General features: G+C 37.2%; 2 protein-coding genes across 4 annotated transcripts in view; one reads left to right on the top strand and one right to left on the bottom strand.

Annotated features, from left to right (window-relative positions):
- GLDN (gliomedin) overlaps positions 1 to 3,880 on the top strand; it is a 12,715-nt gene extending 8,835 nt beyond the window's left edge. Inside the window, exons 9-10 of the mRNA XM_009070674.1 lie at positions 150 to 300; positions 3,397 to 3,880. Of these exons, the coding sequence (XP_009068922.1) occupies positions 150 to 300; positions 3,397 to 3,880 (635 nt within the window). The remainder of the gene's footprint in view (positions 1 to 149; positions 301 to 3,396) is intronic.
- Positions 3,881 to 6,508: 2,628 nt separating this feature from the next.
- DMXL2 (Dmx-like 2) overlaps positions 6,509 to 26,821 on the bottom strand; it is a 39,673-nt gene continuing 19,360 nt past the window's right edge. For 2 of the 3 annotated variants that reach the window (XM_009070654.1, XM_009070663.1), the window contains 22 exons: positions 25,773 to 26,037; positions 25,065 to 25,445; positions 24,352 to 25,028; positions 23,078 to 23,269; positions 21,416 to 21,492; positions 21,001 to 21,128; positions 20,090 to 20,338; positions 18,306 to 18,487; positions 17,795 to 17,925; positions 17,258 to 17,343; positions 16,813 to 17,014; positions 15,535 to 15,652; positions 14,169 to 14,255; positions 13,967 to 14,088; positions 13,176 to 13,314; positions 13,023 to 13,083; positions 12,811 to 12,938; positions 11,242 to 11,319; positions 10,519 to 10,610; positions 9,877 to 9,929; positions 8,351 to 8,568; positions 6,509 to 7,263 (listed from right to left, as the gene is read on the bottom strand). In XM_009070654.1, coding sequence (XP_009068902.1) covers positions 7,054 to 7,263; positions 8,351 to 8,568; positions 9,877 to 9,929; positions 10,519 to 10,610; positions 11,242 to 11,319; positions 12,811 to 12,938; positions 13,023 to 13,083; positions 13,176 to 13,314; positions 13,967 to 14,088; positions 14,169 to 14,255; positions 15,535 to 15,652; positions 16,813 to 17,014; positions 17,258 to 17,343; positions 17,795 to 17,925; positions 18,306 to 18,487; positions 20,090 to 20,338; positions 21,001 to 21,128; positions 21,416 to 21,492; positions 23,078 to 23,269; positions 24,352 to 25,028; positions 25,065 to 25,445; positions 25,773 to 26,037 — 3,876 coding nt within the window. In that variant the 3' untranslated portion in view covers positions 6,509 to 7,053. Of the gene's footprint in view, positions 7,264 to 8,350; positions 8,569 to 9,876; positions 9,930 to 10,518; positions 10,611 to 11,241; positions 11,320 to 12,810; positions 12,939 to 13,022; positions 13,084 to 13,175; positions 13,315 to 13,966; positions 14,089 to 14,168; positions 14,256 to 15,534; positions 15,653 to 16,812; positions 17,015 to 17,257; positions 17,344 to 17,794; positions 17,926 to 18,305; positions 18,488 to 20,089; positions 20,339 to 21,000; positions 21,132 to 21,415; positions 21,493 to 23,077; positions 23,270 to 24,351; positions 25,029 to 25,064; positions 25,446 to 25,772; positions 26,038 to 26,821 lie in introns of all 3 variants that reach the window. The other variant, XM_009070647.1, reaches the window with a different exon arrangement.

Genomic DNA, 26,821 nt, shown 5'->3' with positions numbered 1-26,821 from the left:
TCAGCAAGATGAATCACTATAGAAAACACAAATACAATTGTTATCTGTCTGTTGATGTCAAGCTGAGATTGAATTTTAGGATAGAGATTTCAAAATTAGATGAACCAAATGATAATCCTTTTTTTCCCCATGTTTTCCCCTGTGTTTAGGAAACTCTATAAAAGAATATGAGAATTCCAATGCCTTGCTGAATGACAGCTACAGGATCATTAACATCACAGGATTCTTTTACGGATGTGGTCATGCAGTGCATAACAATCATCTGTACTACCAGAAGGGAGGAACCAATGTCATTCTGAAGTAAGTCCAAACAATTAAGTAAGTAAGGCAAGTGATGTTGTGGTAGGAGGAGCAATGGGTTAGAGTGGCAGAGGTGAACCTCAGAAAAGCAGATGACTTTTCCTTGTACCATTTTCCTTTTGGTCCTGCCTAGAATAGGAAGAATGAAGGGATGGTTCAGTACTTTTTCCAGAACAGAGCAACTCCTTCTTTCCAATCTGTAACTAGAATGTGGGCCATCAGCCTTCTATCCATGTGTGCAGATGCTGTGAGAGGAGAGAAACTGGGAGGGTAGTCCAGGACCACTACTCTGCTGTGACAGTTCTTTAAACATTATTCAGCTCTGTGTCTAAGTGCTTCAGCTCTGTTGTTACTATGTGATGGGGCAACTGCACCTCAAGATGAACAAGATGCCATGTGCAGTGATGACTAGACTTTCTTCTTGGCTATCCTAGGGTCCAACAGGTTTCTATTGCACATTACATTGCTGTGAGTGTTCTTCGACTTGGATTCTTAGCTGTGTTCATAATTGCAAGAAAGAAATGAGAGGTTACTAAGGAAATTGGTGTCAGAAGACTATTTGATTTAGAAAAGTAGGCTGTGCATCTACCTTCATCTGAGTAAGAACTGGTTCAGCTGCAGTTTGGGAGGCACAGGTGAGGGGTTATGTGACTGTGGCACACTTGTGGAACTTGGTTTTGCAGAGCCACTTGCTGTGCTGATGTGCTTTGCTCTCAGGCAGCACCTGCTCTCAGCTGGCAGCCTGAGTTCATGCTGCTGCACAGGAATGCACTGAGGGAGCAGCTGAGGACGTGGCAACCTGGTGAATTGCACATTCCATTGTGGAGGAGTGGCTCCAGTGTTTAATTTCCTCGTAATAAGAAGTTCTTACAACTTTCCTGATGTATCTCCCTGAACTGGAACTGGGAATTACATCTCTGTTTCAGTTTCTCCTGAGGACAGACAATACAAATCAAAACCAGAATCTCACCTTGTGGGAAGAGCCAAAGACAGACAGTCCAAGGGCAAGTGAAAGATTGTGTGTGCTTTCAAGTTTTTACATGACTCTGATGTCTGAGCCAAGAACATTACTATACTTTGATGTCTATTCCCAAGCAGGTGTGTGCTGCCTTCCTATATTCATGTGGATGCCAAGGAATGTGAGCAAGCTGTGTGGATTCTATAATATTTATTCTGCCAAAGACAACCTCACATTTTGGCAACCTACTTTAAATATCTTCAGGCTTTTTTTTCTGGTGGTCTGTAAAAGACCATCACTGTCTAAGCAATACAGAGTGATAGGGCAGAGGTTCCTCACCTTTGCTTGGGTACTATTAGTTGGGAAATGCCTTCACGTACAGATGAATGCGAATTATTTGTGGAATTTTCAAAACCTCTCTAAGGAGCTGCTGAGAAATAGGCTTTCTGTTCAGTTATTCACTCTGAGATTATTTACCTTCAGCACAGATTGAACGAGGCACTATGAATTCTGTGACAGTTAAGTCCTTGGTTTTGGGCTTCAGAAAACTTCTGGGAGTTTTTGTATTGATTTAATGGAAAGGACAGGTGAGGAACTGGTTGATTCATTTTGCAGATGTTAAAAAAATGTTTAAAAGGAGTTTCTTGTCAGAAAATTAAAGGATTTCTGTACCATTTAGAGTTCTAGGCTAGACTGGGGGAGCTCAAGAGAACCTGAGGAATGAAACCTCACTTTTCTGCTTCTTTCAGGATTTTCATGTAACACAGGAAAAAGACTGTGTTGTGTGTTGCAGATCTTGCATATTTCTAATGAATCTTGCGGTGCTTTTTGTCTTGTTGGCTCTTTATAGCAAAAAATTCTGAAGAAAATCTGCATTTCTGAGTAACCATTCCTGTTAAAGGCTGTCCTTGCATGAGGTTATTTAGAGATGTGGAGCAACTAACAAGATTAAATGGGTTAACACACACATTTCTCAAATCTTCTCCAGCCTTGAAGCCCTTTTTTATTGCATGTAGATGCTGCTGAAATATGCAGTTGCTGCAGATGTGAGTTTCACAGAAGTGGAGAGGAATGATCTAGTTGGTCATTCCTGAGTTTTCTTAGGATGATTTATCCAGTACATGCTATCAACACACCTTAAACAGAAAAATTATTCTTCCAGAATTCCTCCTTCTATTGTAAGTTCCTGGATCTGAAATGCTCCTGGGACTAAGCCTGTCTTTTCAGAAAACTTGTAAGTGTAGCAGATTCCTGTATTAAGTAATGTTTTTCCTTCTTTTATTTGAAGAATGGAGCTATACAGTTAGACAGAAGTCAGACACTGAAAGGTGCTTTCCAGAAGGCACTACTTAAGAGGATAAAGTATGCCCTCTGTGCCTCTGCTAAAGCACAGTGCTATTCCATGATTAAATGCTAACTGCAGATGTGTCTTGATAGTAGCTGATTACCCTCTTAAACTGGTAGAGGAACACAATTTAGCTGCTCACTGCTGCTGCCCTCAGATTATCATCCTATTAAGGAATTTCAAGGAATAAAAACAATTTTATACATCAGAGGTGAAGCATTCAGGCTGTCCCGTTGAGGCCAGCATGAGGTCAGAATTTTGGCTCTGCAAAAGTAGAATTTTTATTCCTTTGATGTTTACTTGAGCAAATCACTGCATTATCTGAAATGTTCAGAAGAACTCTAAGACTAGGTGAACCTGCCCAGAATTCAAGCTGGTTTGGTCAATCACATTTTCTCCCTTTAGTTCTCACCTAGTCAAAAGAAAACTTCTGTACAGATTCCATTTCACAAGTTTGGGCCTTCACCTGGTATCCAATTTTTTCATACCCATTCCTTTTAGTTGCTTCTTTCATCCTAGTGATGATAAAGCTCATAGACTAAATAAAATGAAACCTACCAAAGCAAGTCCATGCTCTTGTACACCTTTCAGATTGCTAATACTTTGGAATTTTCTCCTAGTGTTTTGGAAGGTTCTTTGAGCACTTAATCTTAAAAAACATCAGAACGGTCCTTGAAGTGAAGTATTTTCAACAACACTTCTATCAGTAATAACTCACTCAGAATTGATTCAACCAACCAGTGTGTATGGAAATGACTTTTTCACGCAGTGTACTTATTGCATCTCATTTCAGATTTGGGCTGGATAAAGCATCACTGGGCACACTGCTGATCGAAAACGCCTTACATCATGGTCGTAACTACCTCTTCTCTAACTCGAAGACGTATTTCAACATAGCAGTGGATGAGAAGGGTCTTTGGATTATATATGCCTCAAGCACTGATGAAAATATAATGGTAGCACATGTTGATGAAGAAACATTTTCAGTCATTCGGCACATCAACACTACATACCCAAAGGCCAAGGCTGGTAACGCATTCATAGCATGTGGCATTATGTATGTTACTGACACTAAGGACATGACAGTAAGTTTTGCTTTTGATTTACTGAAGGGACAGCATATTGATGTAAGGTTTGAGTTACGTTCTTCACAGTCTGTTCTTGCTATGCTTTCCTACAGTCTACGAGATAAGAATTTGTACACATGGGAGAATGGGAGCTTAATGGTATATCCTGTACATTTGGCAGATGAATGTATTTTAACATGCCATGTATAGGAGCAATGTTTGACTCAAGAATCTATTTAAAGCCATATGACATACCTGTGGTGGTCTCTTGGTATAGTTTTCTGTTCACTGGTGGTGGTTTGTGTGTATAAAAGGAAGATCAAGTGCCTTTGTATAAACATACTTCAATTACATAGACCATCCTCATCTTTTTAAAAAATAGCTGTTCAGTATTGCAGCTGGCACAGTTAGCAAATACTTGCTTTTGTTTTACCCCTGTTATTCAGCCCATAATTGTATCTAATGTACATTGATTATTCTATGGCCATGTGCTCAGCAGAGACTATTTATAACTTTCAGTTGCAATCATCTTCTCTGCAATCACTTTCTAGTCAGTGACTATGGTCTTGTATAAATACTTAAATAATGAACTTGTGTGTACAAATACCTTTGTCACTTTCACTTAATACTTTCCAGGGATTCTCTGTGAACATTTTTCCTGGACAAAGGTTTACAGCTGTTAAAAATAATGAGGATAGAAATAGTTGTTTAAATAGAAATAAAAGCAGAAAGCTTCAAATTTGACAAGTCCAATCAGCTGTTAATAATCCAAAGCAAAATCCAGCCGAAGGACAAGGAAAATGGGAATAATGATACTCAATATTGAATACACATGAAATTGTGTTTTGTAAATGGAGAGTTGGAAGAAAATTAACAAGGTGTAAAATTGAAGAGATGTAACATTTTTGATTAAAATTTCATTTTTAACAGTGTTTGAGTTTCTTGTGTTGCTGCAGACTCTTCCTTGCTCCTCACTGACATGTAAACTGTACCACTATAAGTGCTTCTAAATTTTAATTATACTAAGGCATATTTCTAAAACAAAATGGTGAGAAATAATAAGAACTTCTTGATTTTGTTCTGGCATTTCAGATTTCTAAATTTAACACTGGAACATAATCTCTAATGTTGTGTATCTATACTGAGAATTATGCCCTCAGAAAACCCCGACCTGAATTTCTAAGCTGCCTGTGCATATTGCTAAAGTTCATGGAGCTCATCCAAATATTTAGAAGCCAAGTGTCACTTAAATCCTGAGCTGCACTGAGCTCTTTAATACCTGTGTGACATCTAGGCACTGTCAAGGGGATTAATGAATTTGGGATTGTCTGTGCCTGCAGAACCTTGTCTACCAAATATGCTGGAAAAATAACTCTGCCGCAGCTAAGCTTCAGTGTGTGATAAAGTGATGGTTGGTTGGGCCTCTTCTCAGCATACCTGCTGTTTTCACCAAGGCCTTGCATGCTAAGGAGAGATGCAGAGGGAAACAAAATGTCATAATTCTAACTTTGAACTAAACCTCACAGACTAACAATTCTACCAATACCTGTGTAAAGAGTGACACTTCACATTCCAGAGCTACAGTTCTGTGAGCTGCTTTAGACTTTTGTGGGGTGTGAGGTTTTTTTTTGGTTGGTAGTTTTTTCATGTTTGTTTGCGGTGGTGTTTTAAAAATGGAATTGTGGTACTAATGAAGTAAACTTTTTGGCTAACCCCCCCCTCAAAAGTCAGCACTGTAGCTGGGCAAACAGTTCAAGTCAGATGTGACAGTTTCTGGCTAACGTGTCTAACTTAAAGCATGTTAAATTTCTGCATGTGATTGTTGAAGCACTTGATCAACACCCTAGAGAAAGGAGGCCAGGAAATTCTACCTTTTTTCTCAGTGACAGAACCAGCCTTGCTTCTTGCAGCCGCAGAACTAAATTCTGTTAGCTTTATGCTTTTCTAGAACAGATGAAAATAAAATGCAAACAGCTAATCCTTTGTCGCTCAGAACAGTCTGAGGTCAAGTTAAAGCTAGCTCAGGTAATGTCCAGTCAATCCACTGGAGATTTAGTTAAATCTGTTAAAATATAAGGAAGAGTTCTGGAATGGGCTGTTCCATGAAATAAAAGTAATTTATTTAACTTACAAAGGGAAAACTAAACAATGACATTTACTCTTCTTTCTCTTCATACTTCTCATACTTCATAGGCTGCAATTTAAAATCACCTTTGGAGAAAGGTGCTTTTTATTCTAGTATATCTTACAATACAGCACAGACATCAAAATTCTCATTGGAGGAATAAGACAGTTTGATAACATTTAAATACGCAGACATCCGTTCCAGTCACTGAAGAACATGTTTTTTGTTTACAACAGAAAAATACATCTGACAACAGTAGCTAGTTATATTACAAGCAAACAATATTGAACTCTGCATAGTTTATACAATATACTCTGGTAATAATTTAATTACCAGTTTTATCCACTATTTACTAGCTGGCCACATAAAGCCTGACATTCATCTGAAATGTGGCATTATATGTTCCATTGGTATTCTCTTAACAGCTTCATTTAACGAAGTATTTTCTGGACAAATGAATTTCAAAACTAAAAGCTGACTAGAATGATGGATGTCTTCACTACAAACATTTAGTGCTTACAATACATTCCTAAAGTAAAGGCAGGTGTCCAATAGAAAACATAGCTCTCAGAAAGAAAGGAAAACAGTGTGCAAATTAAAACCCATCGCGTTTAAAAATGTGTCGATGTGCAAGTTACAGTATCAACTGTGCAATAATACTAACTGGGAAAAAAATCTCAGCATAAAAGGATACATCTCTCACAGTACGTTCCTGATTGCACATGTTCCACGGCATTTGCATCCATTACACTTTTCTTGCGAAAATCAAATACACTGAGTACCCTTAATTAAAACTAAACTATTTTACAATGAGAAGTTGTACACATGCTTCAATTAGTGGGAAAAACTGGATAAAAGTAATTAGAATCACATCATCAGAAATGCTTACTGACTTGTAGAGCCACAGTGCTTTGTTAAGTGACTGACACCTGTCAGAATCTTTACAACACACTCACTAAATGCAGCTCGTGGGTTGCTGAGCAATAACCCCCTGTGACTGATGGTGCTAGGTTGAATTCTTTGCTTTTACAATACAGTACATGCATTTCCACCCCAGTGATCCTCATGGGCATACTCAAAATATACCTGTTGTAAAACAGTTGGGTTTGTTTTTCTAAAATTATCTTTTCCCCCATAATACTTAATGCTGCAGTAACTGCTTTGAAAGGAAGCACAATGCTTCCTTCCCACAGTGCACATTACTGTTTTTAGATACTTAAAGGGACATTATATAAAACCAGGATTAGCTCACGTAATGCTACAGAATGTCAAAAATGCCTGAAGGTACATTGAAAGCATTGGGAAGAACCCTCATTTTCAGTGTGCCATCTGCTCCACAGGAGAAGATACGATTGCCTTGCACAGTTTCAATCTGGGTGACACCAGCACCAATATTCCTGAAAAGGGACTGCTTAGCATGTTCGTTCTTAAATGAATGAATTAAGTTGTAGCCAGTCAGTCGCCACACCTGTAGCAAAAGGATAACAAAAGGAGATGAAAATTAAAGGATTTGTATTTTTTCCCTAATGTTTCAGATTCCTGGCTGTTCTAAATCATATTCAAAAAGGTAAAGGGTATTTCTTCTAGACTAGTAGCAACAATTACTCCAAATCCAAGAGTCTGGAGAGGCTCCTGACACAGTGTAAGGCTAACCTTGCTGTGGGCCAGCTGCTTGCTCAGCAGGGTGAAGCTGCTCTGTGTTCCCTGATCAGAGTGTTCCTCTTGGCTTTCCCCCCAGGAAAAAATAGACAGGTTGCCTTTTCATCCAAGATGACTATTGTTAGCTTTCCTGCAGCTGGAAATGCTTTCCTACTAAGGAATGTTGCAGAAAGTAAGCTGCACAATTAATAGGCATGCAGAGAGGTAGGAAGCACAGCTGTCTGTGGTGCCCTGAAGTAGCAGGAGCCCTCCAGACCAGGCCACAATGTGTGTGGCAGCAAAAAAAGCACCTGCAGTCCAACTAAAAGGAAAGAAACTGTATTCTCCTTCTCTTTACCCTATTCTTGTATTTCCTTCCTTTAGTATTCAGGAAAAAAGGCCTTTAAAACAGGAACTGTATTTCTGGTTTGTTCTGTTGTTGGTGTTTCTTTGTTACTATGATGACATCTCAGTAGCTGTCTGGGGCTACAGCATCAAGAGAGAAAACAGAACTTGGTGTTCCAGGAATTTCACACCCTGTTGAAGTTGCTGAGCGCCCCCTGTTTTACAGGGAGAGATGTCCATGGGCAAAACCAGAACGTTTTTAAGAAAGAAAAACAAGATTTAGATTTCAGAACCATTCACTTTGCTTTATCCACTTAAAATTCAGTCTCACAGCTTAAAAAAGACTAATTATTTTTAGTGGAGGATAAAACCTACTTGCCTTAGAAGGCTTTTAATATATTTAAGTTTACATTATAAACATAAGGCAAGCATCCTGTGTATCAAGTGTATGTTTGGGGTTTTTTGTGTTTGTTTTTGTTTTTTTTAACTGCATTCATCTGGCTATTTACAACATGCTGATCAACATATGACAATGCACTACTCCAGCTAAATACTCTGCTGTGATCCCTTACCTTCATGTTACCTTCTGCTGAGCCTGTAACAAAATAGTCCTCCGAAGGATCCAGTGCAAGGGCCTTAACAGCTGACTCATGTGCTTGGAAGGTAAAAAGGATTTGCCTCTGCCTGATGTCAAAGATGCAGATATATCCCTTCCTACCTCCAGAAATCAGCAGTTGATGCTTGGGTGCATACTGAAGTACTGTGGCACCGTGGTCATGACAAGTGAAGGCTGAAGAAGAAGCATGTCAGAATGTAACAGATGCCAAAATGTAAGTAGCTTTCAATCTTGGAGTGTATTTCTTCTATAAATTGTTATCTGAATATTTTCCAACTTTACAGATACATTCCTTCATATGGATAATGTCTTACCAGCTGACAGCTTTCTGCTCTCCTAAGAGCTGTCTAGATCTAATGCACAAGAAAACACGATATGCAGTCTAATTTATTTCAGAATACAGGCACATAGCTGAATTTAAAATTTGAGAAAATATAAAATTCACCATATGAAGTTCAGTTAAATTCCTGACTTAAAAGAAGTATAGCTGAACTAAAAAAAATTTAAATATAAATTACCTTATAGGTATTATATTCTAATTTCCTACCCTGTTTTTCATAGAATCCCTAACTCAGTCTCTTTCAAATGAGACTGAACTTCTGTGCAATCTGCTACTTTTAAAATGTGAATCTCAGAATGCCCCTATTGCTTATTCAAGTACTGCAGTTGTTTGCAGACATTTATGGTGGTTGAATTTGCTCTTTCAAAAGCCCAGGATATTATATTTGGATTTCTATGTACTTGAATTTCAGAGTGCAACATGACAGAATTGTGCATTAGTTCATTAAATAAGATTAAATTCTTGAATCTGGTTAAATAGACACACATATCTTTAAGAATCCAGTTCAAGTGCTCAAAGATGATAGCAGACAGAAGGAGTTGCTTCTACTTCTACCTACAGTTGTCTTCTGTATATGTTTTCCAGAGTACTGGATATATTAAGTGCCAGTTTAAGTGAAAGCATATGAGTTTGATAATGCAGCCTTAATTAGTCTGCTGCTAATTTTTGTTTTCAGGACTGGATTCAAATATTTTAGACTTTATTAATACTGTCACAAAACCTGCTTTGTGTATGATTGTGTGGACTCCCCATCCCTGAAGGTATTCAAGGACAGGCTGGATGGGGCTCTGAGCAACTCCACCCTGGGCTAGGGGAAGGTGCCCCTGCCTAGGGAAGGGGATGGAAGGAGATGGTCTTTAAGATTCCTTCCAACCCAAACCAGCCTATGATTCTAAGACCTTCTTTCTTTGTAGTTTTCTACACAGAGCAGATTAACATCATGCTAGAGTATATATAGTCCCAGTTCTGGTGCATAAATTATTGTGCAACACATACTTAGACCTGTTCCCCAGTAAAAGATTTTCCTCCTGCCCCAAATGCATACACATACAATATTTCTTTACTAAGGAGTCCCCAAATGCATACACATACAATATTTCCTTACTAAGTAGCAGGGGTTTAATTTTCACTGCTGTACTTACCATGTATAAGACTATTACCAGATGAAACCAAAGTGTCCCAGAGGCACACGTTTCTAAGGGGAGGAAAACCAAAGTCATTATGGCCTGTTGCTAAGTGATTCATGGGGTGACACAACTCAAAGTGTTCACATTTTATGTTAGAGTCCAGAAGGTAGAACTGAGCAAGGAGCTTTGACACTCTGCAGTCATTGGAGAATATTTGCAAAGAACTAAGAGCTTTAATTCTTTTCTATGCTCTTTTATGCTTCATAGGAGAATGATGTTTTTTACCTTTAAGATGTGTACTAATCCTAGGCTGTACCAAGAAATTATAGAACTTGTTCTTTTCAGAGAAGAACAATTGTCCTGCTTTGCTGAATACATTTCTCCCACCAGCAACAGCAGCATATCAAAATAGTTGCATTTGGAATACAACTTGAAAAAAATGGTTAACTATTGACCACTCCTCACAAAAACTAATTTTGAGAAACAAGAACTGAAGGAATGATGTTCAAAGAAATCACCTAGCAAGTTGAGGCTGTAACAAAGCTTAGAACACTGAGCCTTAAAATGTTAGTCACACATCAATGCCCAAGAACTAGCAAGTTAATGGAGATGAAATGGTAATTTTGGTGAAATTCCTCATTGTTTCTTTCAACACACCTGTTATCATTGGACTGTCCTGATGTAGCAACTAGACTTGAAGAGGTTATAAATGCAAAGTCACTTGTGGTTTTGCTGTGGCACTGCCAACTCTGTTAAGAAAGAAAACAAAAAAGATACAATCTTACCAGTTGTTGTTTGCATCAAAAGTTACTATTATCAGTCTGATGTCAGTGATAGCAAAACACAAGCACTCAGTTAAACAAAGCTTAAAACCTGACAGAAACTTCAAAGAATGGAACAAAGGATTAAAAATCCAGTATAAAATAAAAAGATACTAAAATAAGTGACCTATACAAATCCACAATATAAAGCATGACAACAGCCTGAGTTTTAAATGAAATCCACAATATAAAGCATGACAACAGTGTGAATTTTAAATTAAGCTTAGTCTTCATGTTCTGTTAAGAAGCAGTGAAAAGAATTGAACAGTGTATTTTTACCAAGTTTTGGGGTTGTAAAGTCTACCTGCAGCTCTGATTTTTAATTTTATCAAGGGAAATGTTGTAGTAGTATTTGTAATTACACTGCAGCTTATGGTTATTGTGAAAGATTTACAAGGATGTGCCACTGGAACTCAACAGTTGTTCTGACAAAGTTATGCCAACTAACAAGTAGCAAAATCAAAAATGTCTCAGTAAACTCATATGCTCTTGGCCTGTCTGAAGTCTCAAAAGCTTCACTTTCCTCTATAACAGAAACAAAGTAATTCTGTTTACTTACCAGATAGGGCTTAGGATTTGAGGTGGTCTGGTTTACTTGCCAAATACTTAGAAAACCTTCCCCATCAGCAACACCACACTGCAAGGAGCAAACTGCATTTATTAGCATAATACACTGGTTTTACTGGATGCTTACTGCATGATAGTAACTGCTGACTGCAGGAAAAAACCCTCCAAACCTTCACCTGCAAACCGAGTATCAACAACAGGGGTGGTCAGAGACAAAAAAGCCGTTTAGAAGCCATGTGAGTTCAGTGCTAATTGTTTAATGATTAATCATTGATTCTCTCCTGCATACCCAAATCTCTTCTGGAAATGGAGGCTTTTCTGGTGTGGAAGCTCATCTTTCAAATCCTAATGGTTACATGCTAAAGCTAATAGAGGCATAATTACTCCATGACTCTACTTGAAAATGCTTGAAAAAGTAAGATGCATGGCAGCATGTCATAAAAGCAGGATAAGAACAGTTATGGAAGGACTGTACTCTATCGTGAATTGCAAAATGACTGATTACATTTATTAACCAAAATGCATAATAATTATTACTGTATGTTCTATGCAGCATATTCTGTAAGTATTTAACAAAATATTTTTAGAAATATTTAGAACTATTTTTTTATATTTTCCCCTTTTAGTTAGGTGTCATGAGTCCTGCCTGAGCAACCTTCATGTGAAGCGTGGTGAAAACTAGTACACCTTAATTTCTGACTTAAGGCTGATTCCCATGTGATGGTAAGATTGCAGTATCTCAAAATATAATCAAAACACATTTGAAAAATAAGTTTAAATGACACTCCTTCAATTCACTTTTTATGGCTTTTAACTATAATGAGGTTAAATATTTTATCAGTAAAAATGCAGACAAGGCTAAAATAACAGAATGGGCAACCTGAAAAACTGAAGAGGTGAGTGTTCCTCCCGATTTTTTTTTTTGTCCACTCTGTTTTCTGCATCTCATATACTTCAAGAGTCACTTCTGGACAAAGCATATGGCTCTTGGGTACTTTCTGCTCTTCACTGTAGTGGAGTTATATTTATATTTTTCAACTTATAGGTTGTATTAGCTATATCTTCTAGGTCAAAACTTTATCTTGGCCAGAATGTAAAGTGTGAGGTACTTCTTGAAGACCTGTGTCCAGACTGGCTGACAGCTGGACTTGACAATCTTAGAGGTCTTTCCCAACCCCAACAACTCTATGATTCTATGACTGAATCTATGATGTGCTTCTATAAAATAAGGAAGCTCAATAGTTGTTTTAAATGTTTAATTTAAAAAGGTCACCACATGGGAACTAAGATTTCAGAAGAGGGAGAATAAAAAGTGTGAAAATGCAGCAAATAGGATATGGGGTAGCAGTGTGAAGCTGACAGAAGGAAGAATAAGGATCAGTGTTTATTACAAAGCTCTCACATGCAGCTGAAATGAATGACCTGATACTACTTACACCATCATTCTGGTACATTCTAACAGTTCCACGTGTCACCAGCTAAAACTGTTTTAGAGGTCACAGCACAAGCAAATGGTTTCTTATGAATTAAAAAACCCATAAATCCTAAATGCTGTCCTTACCTTATTGCCCTGGGAATTGAAATACATTCTTGTGACCCTGGCATTCCCAGCCTGCCGGAAGCACACCAGCTGCTGTGGTCTTGTCCATTCAAACATTCGGACACTACCATCTTGTGCTCCTGTAAGATCTGAAATTAAAAGATGTTCATTAATGCTTTAATAGTACTTTACAGAAAATGAACTATTCCACAGTAGAAAGTGTGATCACTTACAGTACTGATGGACTGGATGTGAAGCCATTCTCTTGACATTATTCAGGTTTCTTTTAATAAGCTTCGTATAAAACAAAGAAAAATTAAAATGATTTTGAAAAAAAGACACAAACACACTCTGCAGTTTTGTTTATATATAACAGAGGTACCCACCACACCAGCTCCAGTGCTAGTTTGACCAGTGCCTAACCATGGCATAGAGGGAGATGGTTGTATCTGACTCACTCCAAAGGATGGTGCAGTTGACTGAGTTAGTGTTGTAGTAGAGCCACGGAAGTCAACATCATCAGAACTGTAAAAGAACAGCAGGTTTTTGCTTTAAACAAATGTTTCTCTGCTCTTAATGCTCTTTGCTTATTTGTAAGAGCCTAATGGCAGTGAGTAGAGGAAGTGATTATAATGAGACTATAAATTGGTAATTCCCTCATTTAGTCAAATTCTTTCTACATGCTCTAAAGCCATTGATGTTTAACCTCAAGAGACGATCCTAATAGAAGAATATAAGTTTTCTTGAGAAAAATATTGTTGGACTACTCCTGACCTGTGTGTGCAGTGTGCAAGGGAGTGGGGTACAGAGGAGTAGTTGGTGCACTCACACCTCTGAGGACAGTAGTGGGGGAGACAATAATCCAGGCCATTGCATTACACAGCTAGCATCAACTACCACAACTAACCTCCACACTGCAAAGATGCAATGGAGCTGAGGTGTTTCTAAGGTAGCACTTCATTTATTAGCTTATGCACCATGGGATTTTATTCACTGTGCATTGCAGATATGCCTATAGACAATAATTATTCTCTTTTCTTCCCTCATTCATTTGTAAAGCAATCTGAAACTTACTGAAGAAGATTAAGTATTTTTGTATGCCCCACTTGTGCTTACACAGGTATTAATATGCAGCCTCACAGTACAATACTCGAAATATAACCACAAACAATCCTACCTTTTAGACTCTCTGTCATATTCTTCCCCAATCCATATAAATGACTGAGCAGCCAGTAGAGCTGAAATATCAAGTTCTTGAACATCATGTGTTGATGCCAAAACAATTTCATTGCTGTTTGCCTATGCAGCAGAAATACAAAATTAATACTAACTCTAATTAAGATCTTTTTATTACACTTCTTGTAGTATTTGAGGCTTACCTTATTAACTGCAAATGCCATTATCATATCTGATTCTTTGTGAATGATTTTTGCTTTTCCTCCAGGGTAGCCAAGATCTGCTTCAACCTACAAAACATTTATAAAAAACTTCAATTAGCATGAAAAATCCATTTTTGTGGCAGTACATTCAGAGTGCAAAAATCTAGACAAAATTCATGCAAGAAAAGTTCAGTGGCCTCAGCATTGTTTCGGAAGCTAAACTTTAGACTTCTCATACTCTTTGGTGTTCTAGAAGCCAAAAGTTATATTTGAGTGTAAGAAACACGAAGTTGTGTGTGCAACACTGTTTACAAGGTGTTCACTCATCCCAATTATCAGGACATCCGAAGTTAGTTCACTGATTAAAAGCCTGCCACACAGACTACACAGAACATACAGCTTCTGTTAGTCACATTAGAGAAAGAAAAGCCAGTTCCACAGAACTTTTAAAGAGTGTGCTAGAGGTTTGGGAGAAGGGATACTACCTTGTTTTTGTGATCTTCTGCTACGCAGTTTTGTTTGACCTGCTCCACACGATCTTCTACAGACTACATAACATCACACAGTCACAAACACAAAACACATGCACAAACAAATATAAAAAAAGAATGAAACATTCCAAACTAGATTTTAAAGGCCACTCTGTCAGTAAATGATGACAAATGTATTTTTAGCTTTTTATAAAAGGCACAGAAACTAAGACAGGAATCTAAACAAACTCACTTAAAATGTAATGCCTCCTAGATGAACACAAAATGTATGATATAGTAAATAAATGGAGGAGCAATACACACACAAACTCCATACTTACAGGAATTCTTAAAGATATTAAATCCTATACTCATTTCCCATGATATTTATGTGTTGGTTTAAATTTTCAGTTAGAACTTATAACAGTTGTAACCAGTACAATTTGTAAAGCCCCATATTATATATTACTATATAATATTACTTTCATATGTATATATTACTCATGCATATATACATATACACAAATGAACAGCGCATTTAAATTTCTTTTTCAGTATGACACACTAAAAAAGTATTACATGAATGTTCAAATTTCTTCGCTTATTACCATTATCACAAATGTTCTGTTTAATTAGGACAGTATTCAAATGCATAAAGGTAAGGTAAGATATGTCCTGTCTCAAAATATTGGGTTCAGTTGATACTCCAATCAACAACATGACAGTCATGTTGATTTTGAAAAAAAATAAATTAAATAATCAAACACTGTTAAATGAAAGAAAGGAAACTGGAATGTCAATGAAAAATGGAAGGCAAAATAAAAATAAATACTGAGGAGACTGAGGAACAGTTATAATTGAGTTTCTTTTAAAGAAAAGTTACATCCTTTGTTTACCTCACTCTGCTTTCTTTTCTTTGTGAATATGTATCTTATGAAAGTCTCCTGGAGAAGTTCTTGCTTCACAAGAAAATGCCACAACCTTTTTGCTGGGAGAGCTGAGTAATCCTTTGATCTGGATAAAACAGAAGGAAAGAAGCACAGACTGAGTTGGAAGGGACTCACAGGGATCATCAAAGCCCAACTGCTGGCACAGGACAGCACCAAGAATCACACCATGTGCCTGAGAACATTGTCCAAACACTTCTTGAGCTCTGTCTGGCTTGGTGCTGTGACCACTGCCCTGGAGAGTCTGTTCCAGTGCCCAACCACCCTCTGGGTGGAGAACCTTTTTCTAGTATCTACCTGAACCTCCCCTGACAACTTCAGGTCATTCCTTCAGGTCCTGTCACTGGCTGCCAGAGACAAGAGATCAGTGCCTGCCCCTCCACTTCCCCCCACAGGGAACTTGTTGTTTATGGTGATGAGGCAGCACAAGCCGAATGACCTCAGCTGCTCCTCCTATGGCTTCCCCTCTAGACCCTTCACCATCTTCATAGCTCTCCTTTCAACACTCTCTAATAGCTTAAATCTTTCTTATATCGTGGCACTCAACACTGCACACAATATTCAAGGTGAGGCCAGACCAGCACAGAGCAGGACAAACCCCTCCCTCAACCAGCTGGCAGTGTCTTGCCTGATGCATCCCAGGACATGGTTGATCCTTTGGGCTGCCAGGAAACACTGATGAGTTGTTTTTTACTGTTGACTCAGTTGTATTTTTATATATTGAGAAAAGCAAGCTATTTTTGAGTTGAAAACACAATTCACTATCTGCATTTAAAGATACCTACAAGCATGACACTGGTCAAAACACAGGAGGATTAGCTTTAAAAGGGCCATAGTACAACTTTCTCTCCTCCCTCTGACATCTGCATGTATCACATAACTCTTTTGTTGCTGAGATAGGATGGGAGGCAACTACTGCAGGAGGAAGAGTAAAACAAGTTGAATAGGATCTTCTCAGCAGCAGCTGTGGCCCTTGGTTTGTAGTCCTCCAACTTCTGCTCTTTCCTCCTTTTCATTTCTTTTTGCAGCTGTGAAAGGTGCAGCAAAGTAAAGGCTGCTGCAGCAGACAGACAGCTGCATAACAATGAACAAAAGGGTGTGGGAAAGTGGTTTCTGTAAAACACTGGCTGGAACTAACATCTAGCTAACCTTCACTTGGCTGTATGACATTATGAGGAAATACTCTTTAGAATTTCTGTGATCCAAGAGTTGTGTGTTTGTACTTACTTGAATGGTGTGTTTTCAGGTTCAATCATTGCTTTGTTGCGGAGAATAGCTGGTCCTGCACCTCCACCAAGGTCACTGGGGTAAGTATTGATGTAGTTTGGTGGTGGGCCTTCAAACTGGTCCATTCTGTCTTGAAGAATCTGTTCCCAGTGTTCCAAATTTTTTATTACAGCAATGCCCAATGGTGATGTTACAGGCAGATCTAAACAGAAATATTACTAAGGTAAGGCTTAGTGAAAAAAAATAATCTAAGTTTCAGTGTGTCTAAAAACCTCAGAATAATATAACCATCCAAAAAAAAAAACCCAGCTCTTGAAAGGAAATGTACATGTTGGCAATTGTAAAAATAATGTATTTAATTATTTTAATTTTAAAATTAACAAGCAAAGCCTGAGAGAAAGCCTTGTATACAGAAAAATAAAATGCAAAGCAAGATTTAGTGTACCTGTGAATTCCAGACCAGCAATGGGAAAGAAGTTCTTGATGTTGTGCAGAACTAATTTTACCATTGTCAGATGCAGAAGAGCCCAACTGTATGAAAACAATAGATTTAGGTGTGTTAAAACAACATTAAGAGTTATCTGCAGAATATTTTGCTTCTTCAACCAAATACACAGGTTGGAAAAGCCGTGTAGAAATGCTCTATTTAATCTGCACCTCATTCAAAATCTACATCCTTGAATCAGTTGTCTAAAACATTATTCTAGAGCTGGAATTGTGGTATCTTATGTTCTTCGGGTGTTAAAATTGAAGATGGGGATTTCTTATACATTTTCCCCTCCCAAAAAAACCTGCAAACCACCCAGCATTGACTTCCTAATCCCTTTTTTTTGGCAAATAAATGGGGAACTGTTACTGTTATCACTTCTGTAATCCCATTGCCACAGCTAAGTGTATCCACAGTACTGAAATTATTTGATTTACGCTGGATGGTGCAGAAGACTCGTATTTTTATTCTAAAACAGTGACAACTTCTGCTAACCTGTAAGAATTGGCATCTGTGTGTTCCTGGATCTGCACATCAGAGAGGAAAGCATCATCTTCTTCCTCATCGCTGTGAATGCTTTCATCAGAATCGTATATAACACCACTGTCCGATAAAGGGAGAAATGGCTGCAATGCAAGTAAAAGTTGGATATAAAAGCAACTCTTAAATCTCTTAAAAATCTCTTAAAATTCTCTTAAAATTCAACTCTTACTTTAGGTATCACTGTCATAGAGTTTAAGTAACAGCAATTTAACTTATAAATAAATTTCCCTAAAATGTAAACAAGTAGCAAGGGGAAAAGTGTTAATCTCTATTATTGACAAGAGACATGTTTTGAAAGTGAAGTAAAAGACTTGTAGCCTCTTTATCTCTTATTATGAGGATAATATTCTGCACCTTACTATTTCACACCACTCAAAATTTTCACATTATTTTTGTGCTTGAAAACCGAACAGAAGAAATATGCTTTTATGAACTGTAACTTGCACTTTCTGTTTTAAATTACCTTTGCCATAAAATAGTCCCACATGCTGAGTTCTGGAGGAATAAACTTTTCTTTGTAAGAAGGTCTCTCTGCAGGTACAGGTGGAGGAACATTGCTATCTTTTACTGGCCTTCCTGGTACCAGCATTCTCATGTTAAACCGACGGCGATGTTTATCCATTTCTTCTGAGGGAAGAGGAGGTGCTAAATTCAGGTAATTAAAAAAGCTGATATTAATATTCCATCTTTAAAATGGCTGTATTTTAGAACTGAAGCAACTAATACGATTGTTACTGGTACTAAATTCTACTGGTTCAGAACCAGTACCAGTCTAAATAAAGTAAGTGTAATCAATGAAGGGTTTGCTTACAATAAATTCAGTAACAGTGGCATTTAGACATTGGATATAGTATAAGAAACACATTTTATTTTACCTTTATATACTGGGTTAAATTCTCAGGAGATGTAGCTTTTAAGTAAAAATCTTTTATCTGCAAAATTTCTCAAGAAAAGATTAAGAAACTCAGAAATTTTGCTGAGAAATAAAGAGATATATAAATTATCACTCAACAGTAAGCTGTGCAATTAGCAGTAGTTGTTAAGATATAATCTAAGGAAATCTTAAGATAGCAAAGCAAATTTGAATAGAGAGACAGGCTTTTTGACAACTGAAGTCTATTTTCAAGTGTTATAATTTAAAATGCCTTAATAGTGATCAAAATATTAATGTGCAATTTGTTTTTCAAAGTGTTATTGGCCAGGCAACATTGAAGATCACACTTACTTTATTACAAGGGAGCTAGATAATTTAAAACTTTTTTTTTTTTCCCAAAAAAAGCCACTACCAACACTCATCTACACTGCAAGTCTTTACAAACCTTCATTACCATCCTCTGAAACATCAGAAGCTGTAGCAGCTTGGAGGTTAAAGGAAAACAGAATACAACTCAAATGAACACATGACTGACATAAGTTATTCATATTAACATCTTGTGAAAATAACTGCCCTAATGGAGTTTAAGTTATTCCATGAAGGACGAATACCTGCTGTGCATACTTAAAATGGTGCAATGCCTTATTACTGTTTTGTTTCACATTTTGGATATAGAATGTCTAATTTTTGCATAAGTTTCAAGCCTATTGTTGATCTGAAATTCTGTGTGACGTGATTTTCAGTATTGTTGCAGTGTGAAGTCTATGACAAATGGTTGTATTTGCCTTTGTCTTCAGAGCCTGAATTCAAATCTTATCTTTGGCTTTTCCTCATGCAGTATTTTAAGACTTCCTCATCTGTCTTTGTAAAAATCCTGGGTTTAGTTGGAACATACATTTGCATGAACTGTGTTTCTGACAGATGAAGTTGATATTTCTTTTCTCTCTTCTTGTGCTAGGTGAAATCCTACCTTGCAATAGGAACTGACTTCAGAAATACTGTTACTGCAGGCATTAAACTGTAGCACTCATCTCACATACATATCCTATAGGTATTAACACCGATTTGTATCATCTGTTTTTTAACTAAAAATAATGGCTGAAAGTCCCAAGAAGTGTTATAACTCAATCTAATAATAAAATTAATAATATAATAACTGTACAGTTTTTATGGCAAATTCAAAACGTGCTGAGTGTCATTACAAAGCTAATATTTGTTCCTGCTTTTTAGTTAATATAACAGTTTTCTTGCCAGTAGAGTCTTAAATTCTGCTTGCTTGATTTTTGTCTCTAAAAGGGCAGAAATTTCTCCTACTATGCTACTAAAAGGCATAAAATGAAAATCATTAGTATGGCCTTGGGAGAACAATGTACCTGGAATATTTTCTGACTGCCTCCGAGGTTTTACAAGAAGTTTCACTCCCCCCCCAAAAACAGCAGCCCACATCCTGCTGTTCAGAGGGTGAGCAGCCAGTCGGAATAGCTCATTGCAGGAATTGGTGGCCAGGGCATGTATGAGGAGACTCAGGTAAACAGCTACAACAGCTTCACAAAGTAGGATGTTTAACTTTGGTTGATCTTCATCCTGAGCTGAGCTTAAGAGATTGATAAGTGAACTCACACCTGCAAAGAGAAAAGAGGAAAAATTCTGTGTTATTCAGTAGGAGGACAACTGGAAAAAAGGAAACGTTTCACCTCTACATTTTATGGTAAACATAAACTAATACCTACATGGTGCTTTTATTCGGACAAAACATACCATTGTTTACTTAAAATCATAAAGATCAAAACCAAAAAACCTTCTTGGGTCTGGGACTTTTGCACTGTACTCCTCTGCATATACCAAGGGCAGTTCAGCATGCCTGTGAAACTCCTGCACTGTTTCCCACAGTTGGCCTCAATAAACTAAATTGATGCTTGTATACTGGAAGCAGCTGTTTGATAGCTATACCAAGTACAGCATACACTTAAGACAGTACTAATAGAGACAGATTTGCTAGTGGGTTAGGCAGACTGGAGGAAAACATGTTAGGATGACAAATTATCATTGAGTTTATCCTAAAAATTGCAATCTCTTCTTCAAGCAACATGTTTGCCATCTAGAAAGTTTATTTTTATTTGTTTTGCTATGTGAAAAAGTTAAAGGCTGTTATTAATTTGAGAACTAAATCAGAAACACTTTTTCATCACTGATTACCCATCATTTCATATTACAGGACAGTAAAATAATTTTGAAACGTGGAGCTGGTGTAGTGGTGCTTAAAGTAACCTTATTTTTGTCTCACCAGGCCACTGAGCAGGAGCTGAGTTCGGAGTCGCATGTTCTTCAATACTCTCTGTCCTCAGTCTGCGTCGGTCACTCAAGAGCAGTCCTTGATAAACCATCCCAGTGAACTGATTCGCTTCTGTTTGACTGCTAAATACAAAGACATTTTTCTGATGAGAATGTTGAGAGTGTCCCCAGTGAGAGTGACATCAGATTTCCTACTGTTTATTGGAAAAAACCTGAATGGTTGGTGTTATTTTATCTGTGTAAAGCTGATCAGGCACATCAAAGCTAGCAGTGTGTAAACTGTGCAAGTATCTTTACCCATCCACAAACATTTAATCCCTTCTTTAAACACATGCAGGAAGACTTTCTGTTTAGGATACACAAAGTATACTGCAAATGTAAGACTGTAAGAAAACTTTCCTTTTTACCTGTAGCTGTGGCTGTCACACAGTGCTTGATAAATGGATGCAGAAAGTGAAGCTGCTAAAGAATGAAGTGTGTACACCTAAAATAAAAAGAACCAATAAGCACTATGTTTTATGTAAGAGGTGAGTAAACCACAATTCTTTCTAAAGAACATTGGAAATGTGTTCTGCAGGCATGTCCTAGTTTAAAATCAAGTGCAAGACATAGTAACTGAATGTTACCTGTAAATTTACAATATAGTGCTTAGAAAAATAACAGCTGTTCAAGACAATTTGATGGCAGTCAAAACCTTCTAATATTATGTCAAGATAATGAACTTGAGTCTAACACAGAACAGCTGCAGTAAATGAGTATACTGAAGGAGTGATACAATTTGATGGAATGGTTCTTGGAAGCTGTACTATATAACATCACAGTTCAATGTAGTAATAGTTGCTCAATATGCATAAAATACAAAAAGTTTGTATAGTCATTATAGAATTGTTTTATCTAAAATCTCTGTTTTACCTCATTTATGTGCTTATAAATTTTCCCAAGTCTCCAGGAGTAACAAGAATAACACTTATGCTTTTCCCTCACAATGCAACAGAAACAATCCAATTCTTAAACAGAAGAAATGCAAGGATTTCCTGGAAAGTTCAGTGAAATCCAGTGTGAAGAAAATGTCACTGTCAAACTTAAAAAAGTAAACCTTTTTAAATTCACCCTGTGTTCATTCCTATCTTTTTCTACTATCTTTCCATTTTATCAAATATTAGATTTCAGCAATGGGTCTAAATGGTTGTCTTGCAGTGTGAAGGTGTCAGTTGTTCTTTCTGAATTATCTTTTAAGAGGAAGCGCATGTGAAATAAGAGGTTTTAGAGCAAGAAAGATGCTTGCTGTAGCATAATGAAGGATGGAGAAGGAGTCAATTGATATAACAGAGAGAATGAGATGTAAATGGGCTTGGGTTACAGTTTTAGGAACTTAACTGCCTTGCAGTGGGACATCCCATTTACTTTCCTAATTTTTCCCCACTTTCATTTAGTCAACAGAAATTCAAATTACTTTAGAGCAGTAATCATATTCATTAAATACAGAAAATAATGATTTAGATTCTTGCTAATTAACAGTCTCCTAGTCTCATGCTCTTCAGCTTCTTTCCCTCCTGTATTTATTGGATCTGAACAGAATTTCTTCACCCCCAAGTATGAAATCAGATAAAGTATTGCACCACAGTTCCATAAGAAACAGTACATTTGAGCAAATCTGTGCTACAGTAACATTTATAATATCTATATTAATAGAAGGTTATAATTTAACTTACAGTCTTTGATCTCTACTTTCATTAATCTCCTTACAGGACTTGACAAGAATGTTAATAATTAGTTAACTTCCAGGATCATGTCTAAGAGCTAAGAATTCAGTGTTTTCATGAATATTCACATCTGAAATAGTCTCCTGAGAAGACCAGAATTTGGATGAAAGGGAACTATGACTAGACTCAAAATGATGTCAGAAAGCAAGTGGTTAACCAGTATATTCAGTTCACCAGACTGAAAGAAGGTCAGTATTGTGAAAGGATAAGTGTTGAAAAGTTAACTCAAACATCACATTTTATTTTTCACGTCCATTTCCCATTTTATAAAAAATCATTTAGCATTTCTTGAAAGCTTTTTATTACCTTGACGTCGTCGATATTGGGATGTGGTGGTGATTTCATCTGCACGATAGTGTAAAGAATGTCATGGATGTGGTTGTTTAAATACAGCACAGGATTAGCTATCACAGTTTTTGTGGATGCTATACTTGCAGAAAGCAGCGGTAGTGTCGTGGGGAGTGGAAGTGGAGATTGAAGTTGTTTTACAGTAGTTTCCTGTTTAAAAGAAAAGATTGTATTTAAAATCATTGCTTTGAGAAAAAATATTTAAGAACAGAGATAATTTTACAGTCTCAAATCTATTTCCCAGTACATCAGTTTATTTATCCTGTTGCACTGTTGTCTACTCAGTACAGACAAGATTTTACTGTCAAAAGTTAAGTTCTTATTTACTATAATAACAAGGTTCAGACCTGAGAGCCAAGTTTGCTGGAACACTCTGATTTAGTGCTGGAGAGTATTGTCATGTAGCTCATTAGGAACTGCTGAGATTGTCTATTAAGGAATACTAAATAAAAATGTACCTGCAATGGCATAAATTGACATAATACTCACTTGTTTGAGTTTGGTAAAAGTCAAATTTGCACTCATCTGAGTTTCTCAAGGGGAAATGAACAGAACCTTTTTGGTTTTTATTCTTAAAAGTACATGCTAAGCCAAGTATCACTAAAACAGCTGTTGCTCCTGTTTGAAATATGAGAAATCTAGGACTAGAGCATGTTAAATGACTTGCCCAGTATCAGATTATCTGCTGTAGCACAGCTTAGTCATTAACATTTGCTACAAAATACCTCATTTTTAAAATGAAATAAATGCAGAAAATGTCATAATACAGTAAAATAGAACACTACCCTGTCAGACTTTATTGAGCCTTGCAGCTCCATTCCTTGGAGCTCCCTTGCATGACTTGCAGAGGAGCAGGGAATGAGATTTTGTTGTATTTCAGTGATTGTGAATTTAATTTATTATATAGATACCTAGAATATTGTGAACAAAATTATGTAATTGGAACACACATATAATGCTGGAGCTATGATACAAACAGCAACATTTATATTCTATAATCATGAGTAGCCTCAGTGTCACATAGCAGATTGTTAAGAACGAAATAATCAGAGTGTTAAAAAGCAGCACACTCAAATACCAAGTTCTTTCTCCAAGAACATTAAAATGATCTTGACCATTAGACTTGCAGAGCATAAGCAACATCTATCTAGGCACAAACTTATGCATTTGACATAAATGACAGTCTAGAAGTGTTCACATTCACAAAGAGAAATGAGTTGAATTTATTTTACCTGCTGTGACTCTTGCAGCAAGAACTTCAGCTCCATTCTTACAGATGCTAAACCTCCACCTTGTGCCCCATGAAGACTACAATAACTTAGAAAAACTCTGAGAAGAGCTTGGTTCTTCTGCAGCCACCACTTGCGTCTTTCAGCATGTTCTCGTTTTGCTTGTAACCTCCGTCTTTCTATCTGGTGCCGTTCATAGGAACCAATATCTGGCTTATCCATATCTTCCTGGTCAAGAAGATCCCCATTTACTTTGGTATATGCTTTACAATAGTCTTTGTCCCCTGCATCGTGGTTGCATATTTCGTGCATAGCAGCAATCTCTTTTTCAAGCCAGTTGTACAGCTGAAACCTAAGCTTTCCTCCATCCACTTCGTAACCCGTAGCCAAAGTCCTCAGTTCAGTCATAAGGATCTTCAAACAGGCTCTGAACTTCAGTTGTTCAGCAATAACATCAACCTCAGTGTCCCCTGCATCAGAAACCTCCCCACGTGGTGTTTGTGCCATGCTGGTGTCTGAGGTTCTCTCATCTTCTCCATTCTTAGAATCAGATTTTGAGTTTTTCATCATTATACCAACATCTTTGTCCTCCTCATCTGACTCATTTTTGTCTTCACCCCAATCAAGAGTAAGGGGCTCATCCTCAAATTTTACTGCTGGTTGACTCCAGTCAAATTGTGCTGAAGATTCAACAGTCTTCTCCAAAGCAAAGGAACCTGAGATGGGCTTTGACCAGTCTATATCACCACTTCCAGCACCATCCTGCAGGGTTTTGGAATCTGAAACACCAGTCTGTACTATAGGAGTGGATGAATCTTTTTCAGCAGCTACAGTAGACTTTTTTCTTATTTTTGGAATTTTGGAAAGGACTTCAAGAGCTAGTACAGGGCAGCCCACTTTAAAATGAGCATTTGCAGTAGTGAAGAATAATTTTCTTTCTATAAGATTAATTTTATCAACGAAGCTTTTCTCAGTCTGTAGACCTAAGGTGGCCAAAGTCCCTTCTGGTGAGCTGAAGTATCTTCGGATGAGCAAAGGGTGAGTCCGAAGATAATTGTAAAAGCTGAATACCACAGGATTGCACGACTTGACGATAACTAAGGAATGAAACAGACAGGACATCTATAGAAAATGGCTTGAAAATGGTATCATTCTGTTTTGAAGTATTTCCTGCATTACAGATTTATCAAAACACAAAGACAGTTTTGGATCTATTTCCCAAAACAAAATGAATTACTTACTCCCTGCAAGAAGATTAAAGGTATGAGCTAGATGGGTAGAAAGATACTGAGTTTGGTGTTAGGGAATTGGAGACAAATCCTTGGAAATAAAATGGGAAAATACTTTTAGCTTTTTTGAAGTATTTATCCTTCTCTTCTTTTTCTTAATAAGTTAATCCTATCAGACTGGTATTTTTCCCTTACCTGGGTTTTCATCATCATCTTTAGGCGTTTGTTCCAGTAACGTATCCAGTGCTCGTGTGTAATCTTTCATGATCCAGTATGCAATGCTTCTCAGAAAGGGATCAGAATGCAATTTAGTACAACTGAACCCAGTTCCATCCCTATGGCAACCCAAAATTTTTTCATAAAGGATGGAGGTGTAAGTCACAGAAGTTTCAAACTCTGATTCATATAAACGAGCAATGACCATAGCCAACTGGATGTCTTCCATTTTCTCAAGGCAGACCTATGACAAGCAGTGGGGAAAAGATTGCTTTAGGAGGAAAAGAGAGCTGTAAAATATCAGTCGAGTGAATAGCAACAAATGTTTACACTAGAGGTAATTTTCTCATCATATCTGTTCTTTAATGTATACATTTATCTTTGGGTTAAAAAGTGATTATATATAATAAGTGATTATATCCAAGTAACATATTTTCTTCTGTTTGGAAAGAAGTGTACTTTCCTCTGTTTCAGGAACTGTGACATGCATAGCAGTACATCAGCATGTAAAAAATTAATAAGGCAGAAGATAAAGATGTCTGGTTTTATTCTACCTAGCAGAATAATTGTAACTTTCAACTTTTACGCTATTATAGCACTGGTAAGATACTTTTCACCCTGTCTCATGCACAGAATTACACCTCTGAGGAAAATACATTCTCAAGTAAAGACAGATATATTGTATATAAATAGGCAGGATAACTAAAGGTTCTCTATTCACTCTTGAGAGGTACTGGTTAGCTTATGATCCACCTCCCTTGTGGCAAGCAACATCACAGATCCACTAAAAATGGATCCCAGGGCTGCTTCAGAAGAGAACTCTTAACTTCTTTTTTTTTACTTCATGTTGTATCTATAGGTCATGCAGAATAGCTGGAGGCTGAACAGAGTACTACAGCTTAACTGTGCTGTTCAAACAGAAAGTTTTGCCAGAAGGGTTACAACTGGTTTACCCAAGAGTGCTTTCGCTGAGGACTGATGTAGCTGAATCATGATTCTGGCCTTCAGATCAGCTTCCAAAATGCTTT

Source organism: Acanthisitta chloris, unplaced genomic scaffold, assembly GCF_000695815.1.
Source record: "Acanthisitta chloris isolate BGI_N310 unplaced genomic scaffold, ASM69581v1 scaffold3970, whole genome shotgun sequence".
NCBI lineage: Eukaryota > Metazoa > Chordata > Aves > Passeriformes > Acanthisittidae > Acanthisitta > Acanthisitta chloris.
This window is presented reverse-complemented; position numbering and strand designations above follow the sequence as displayed.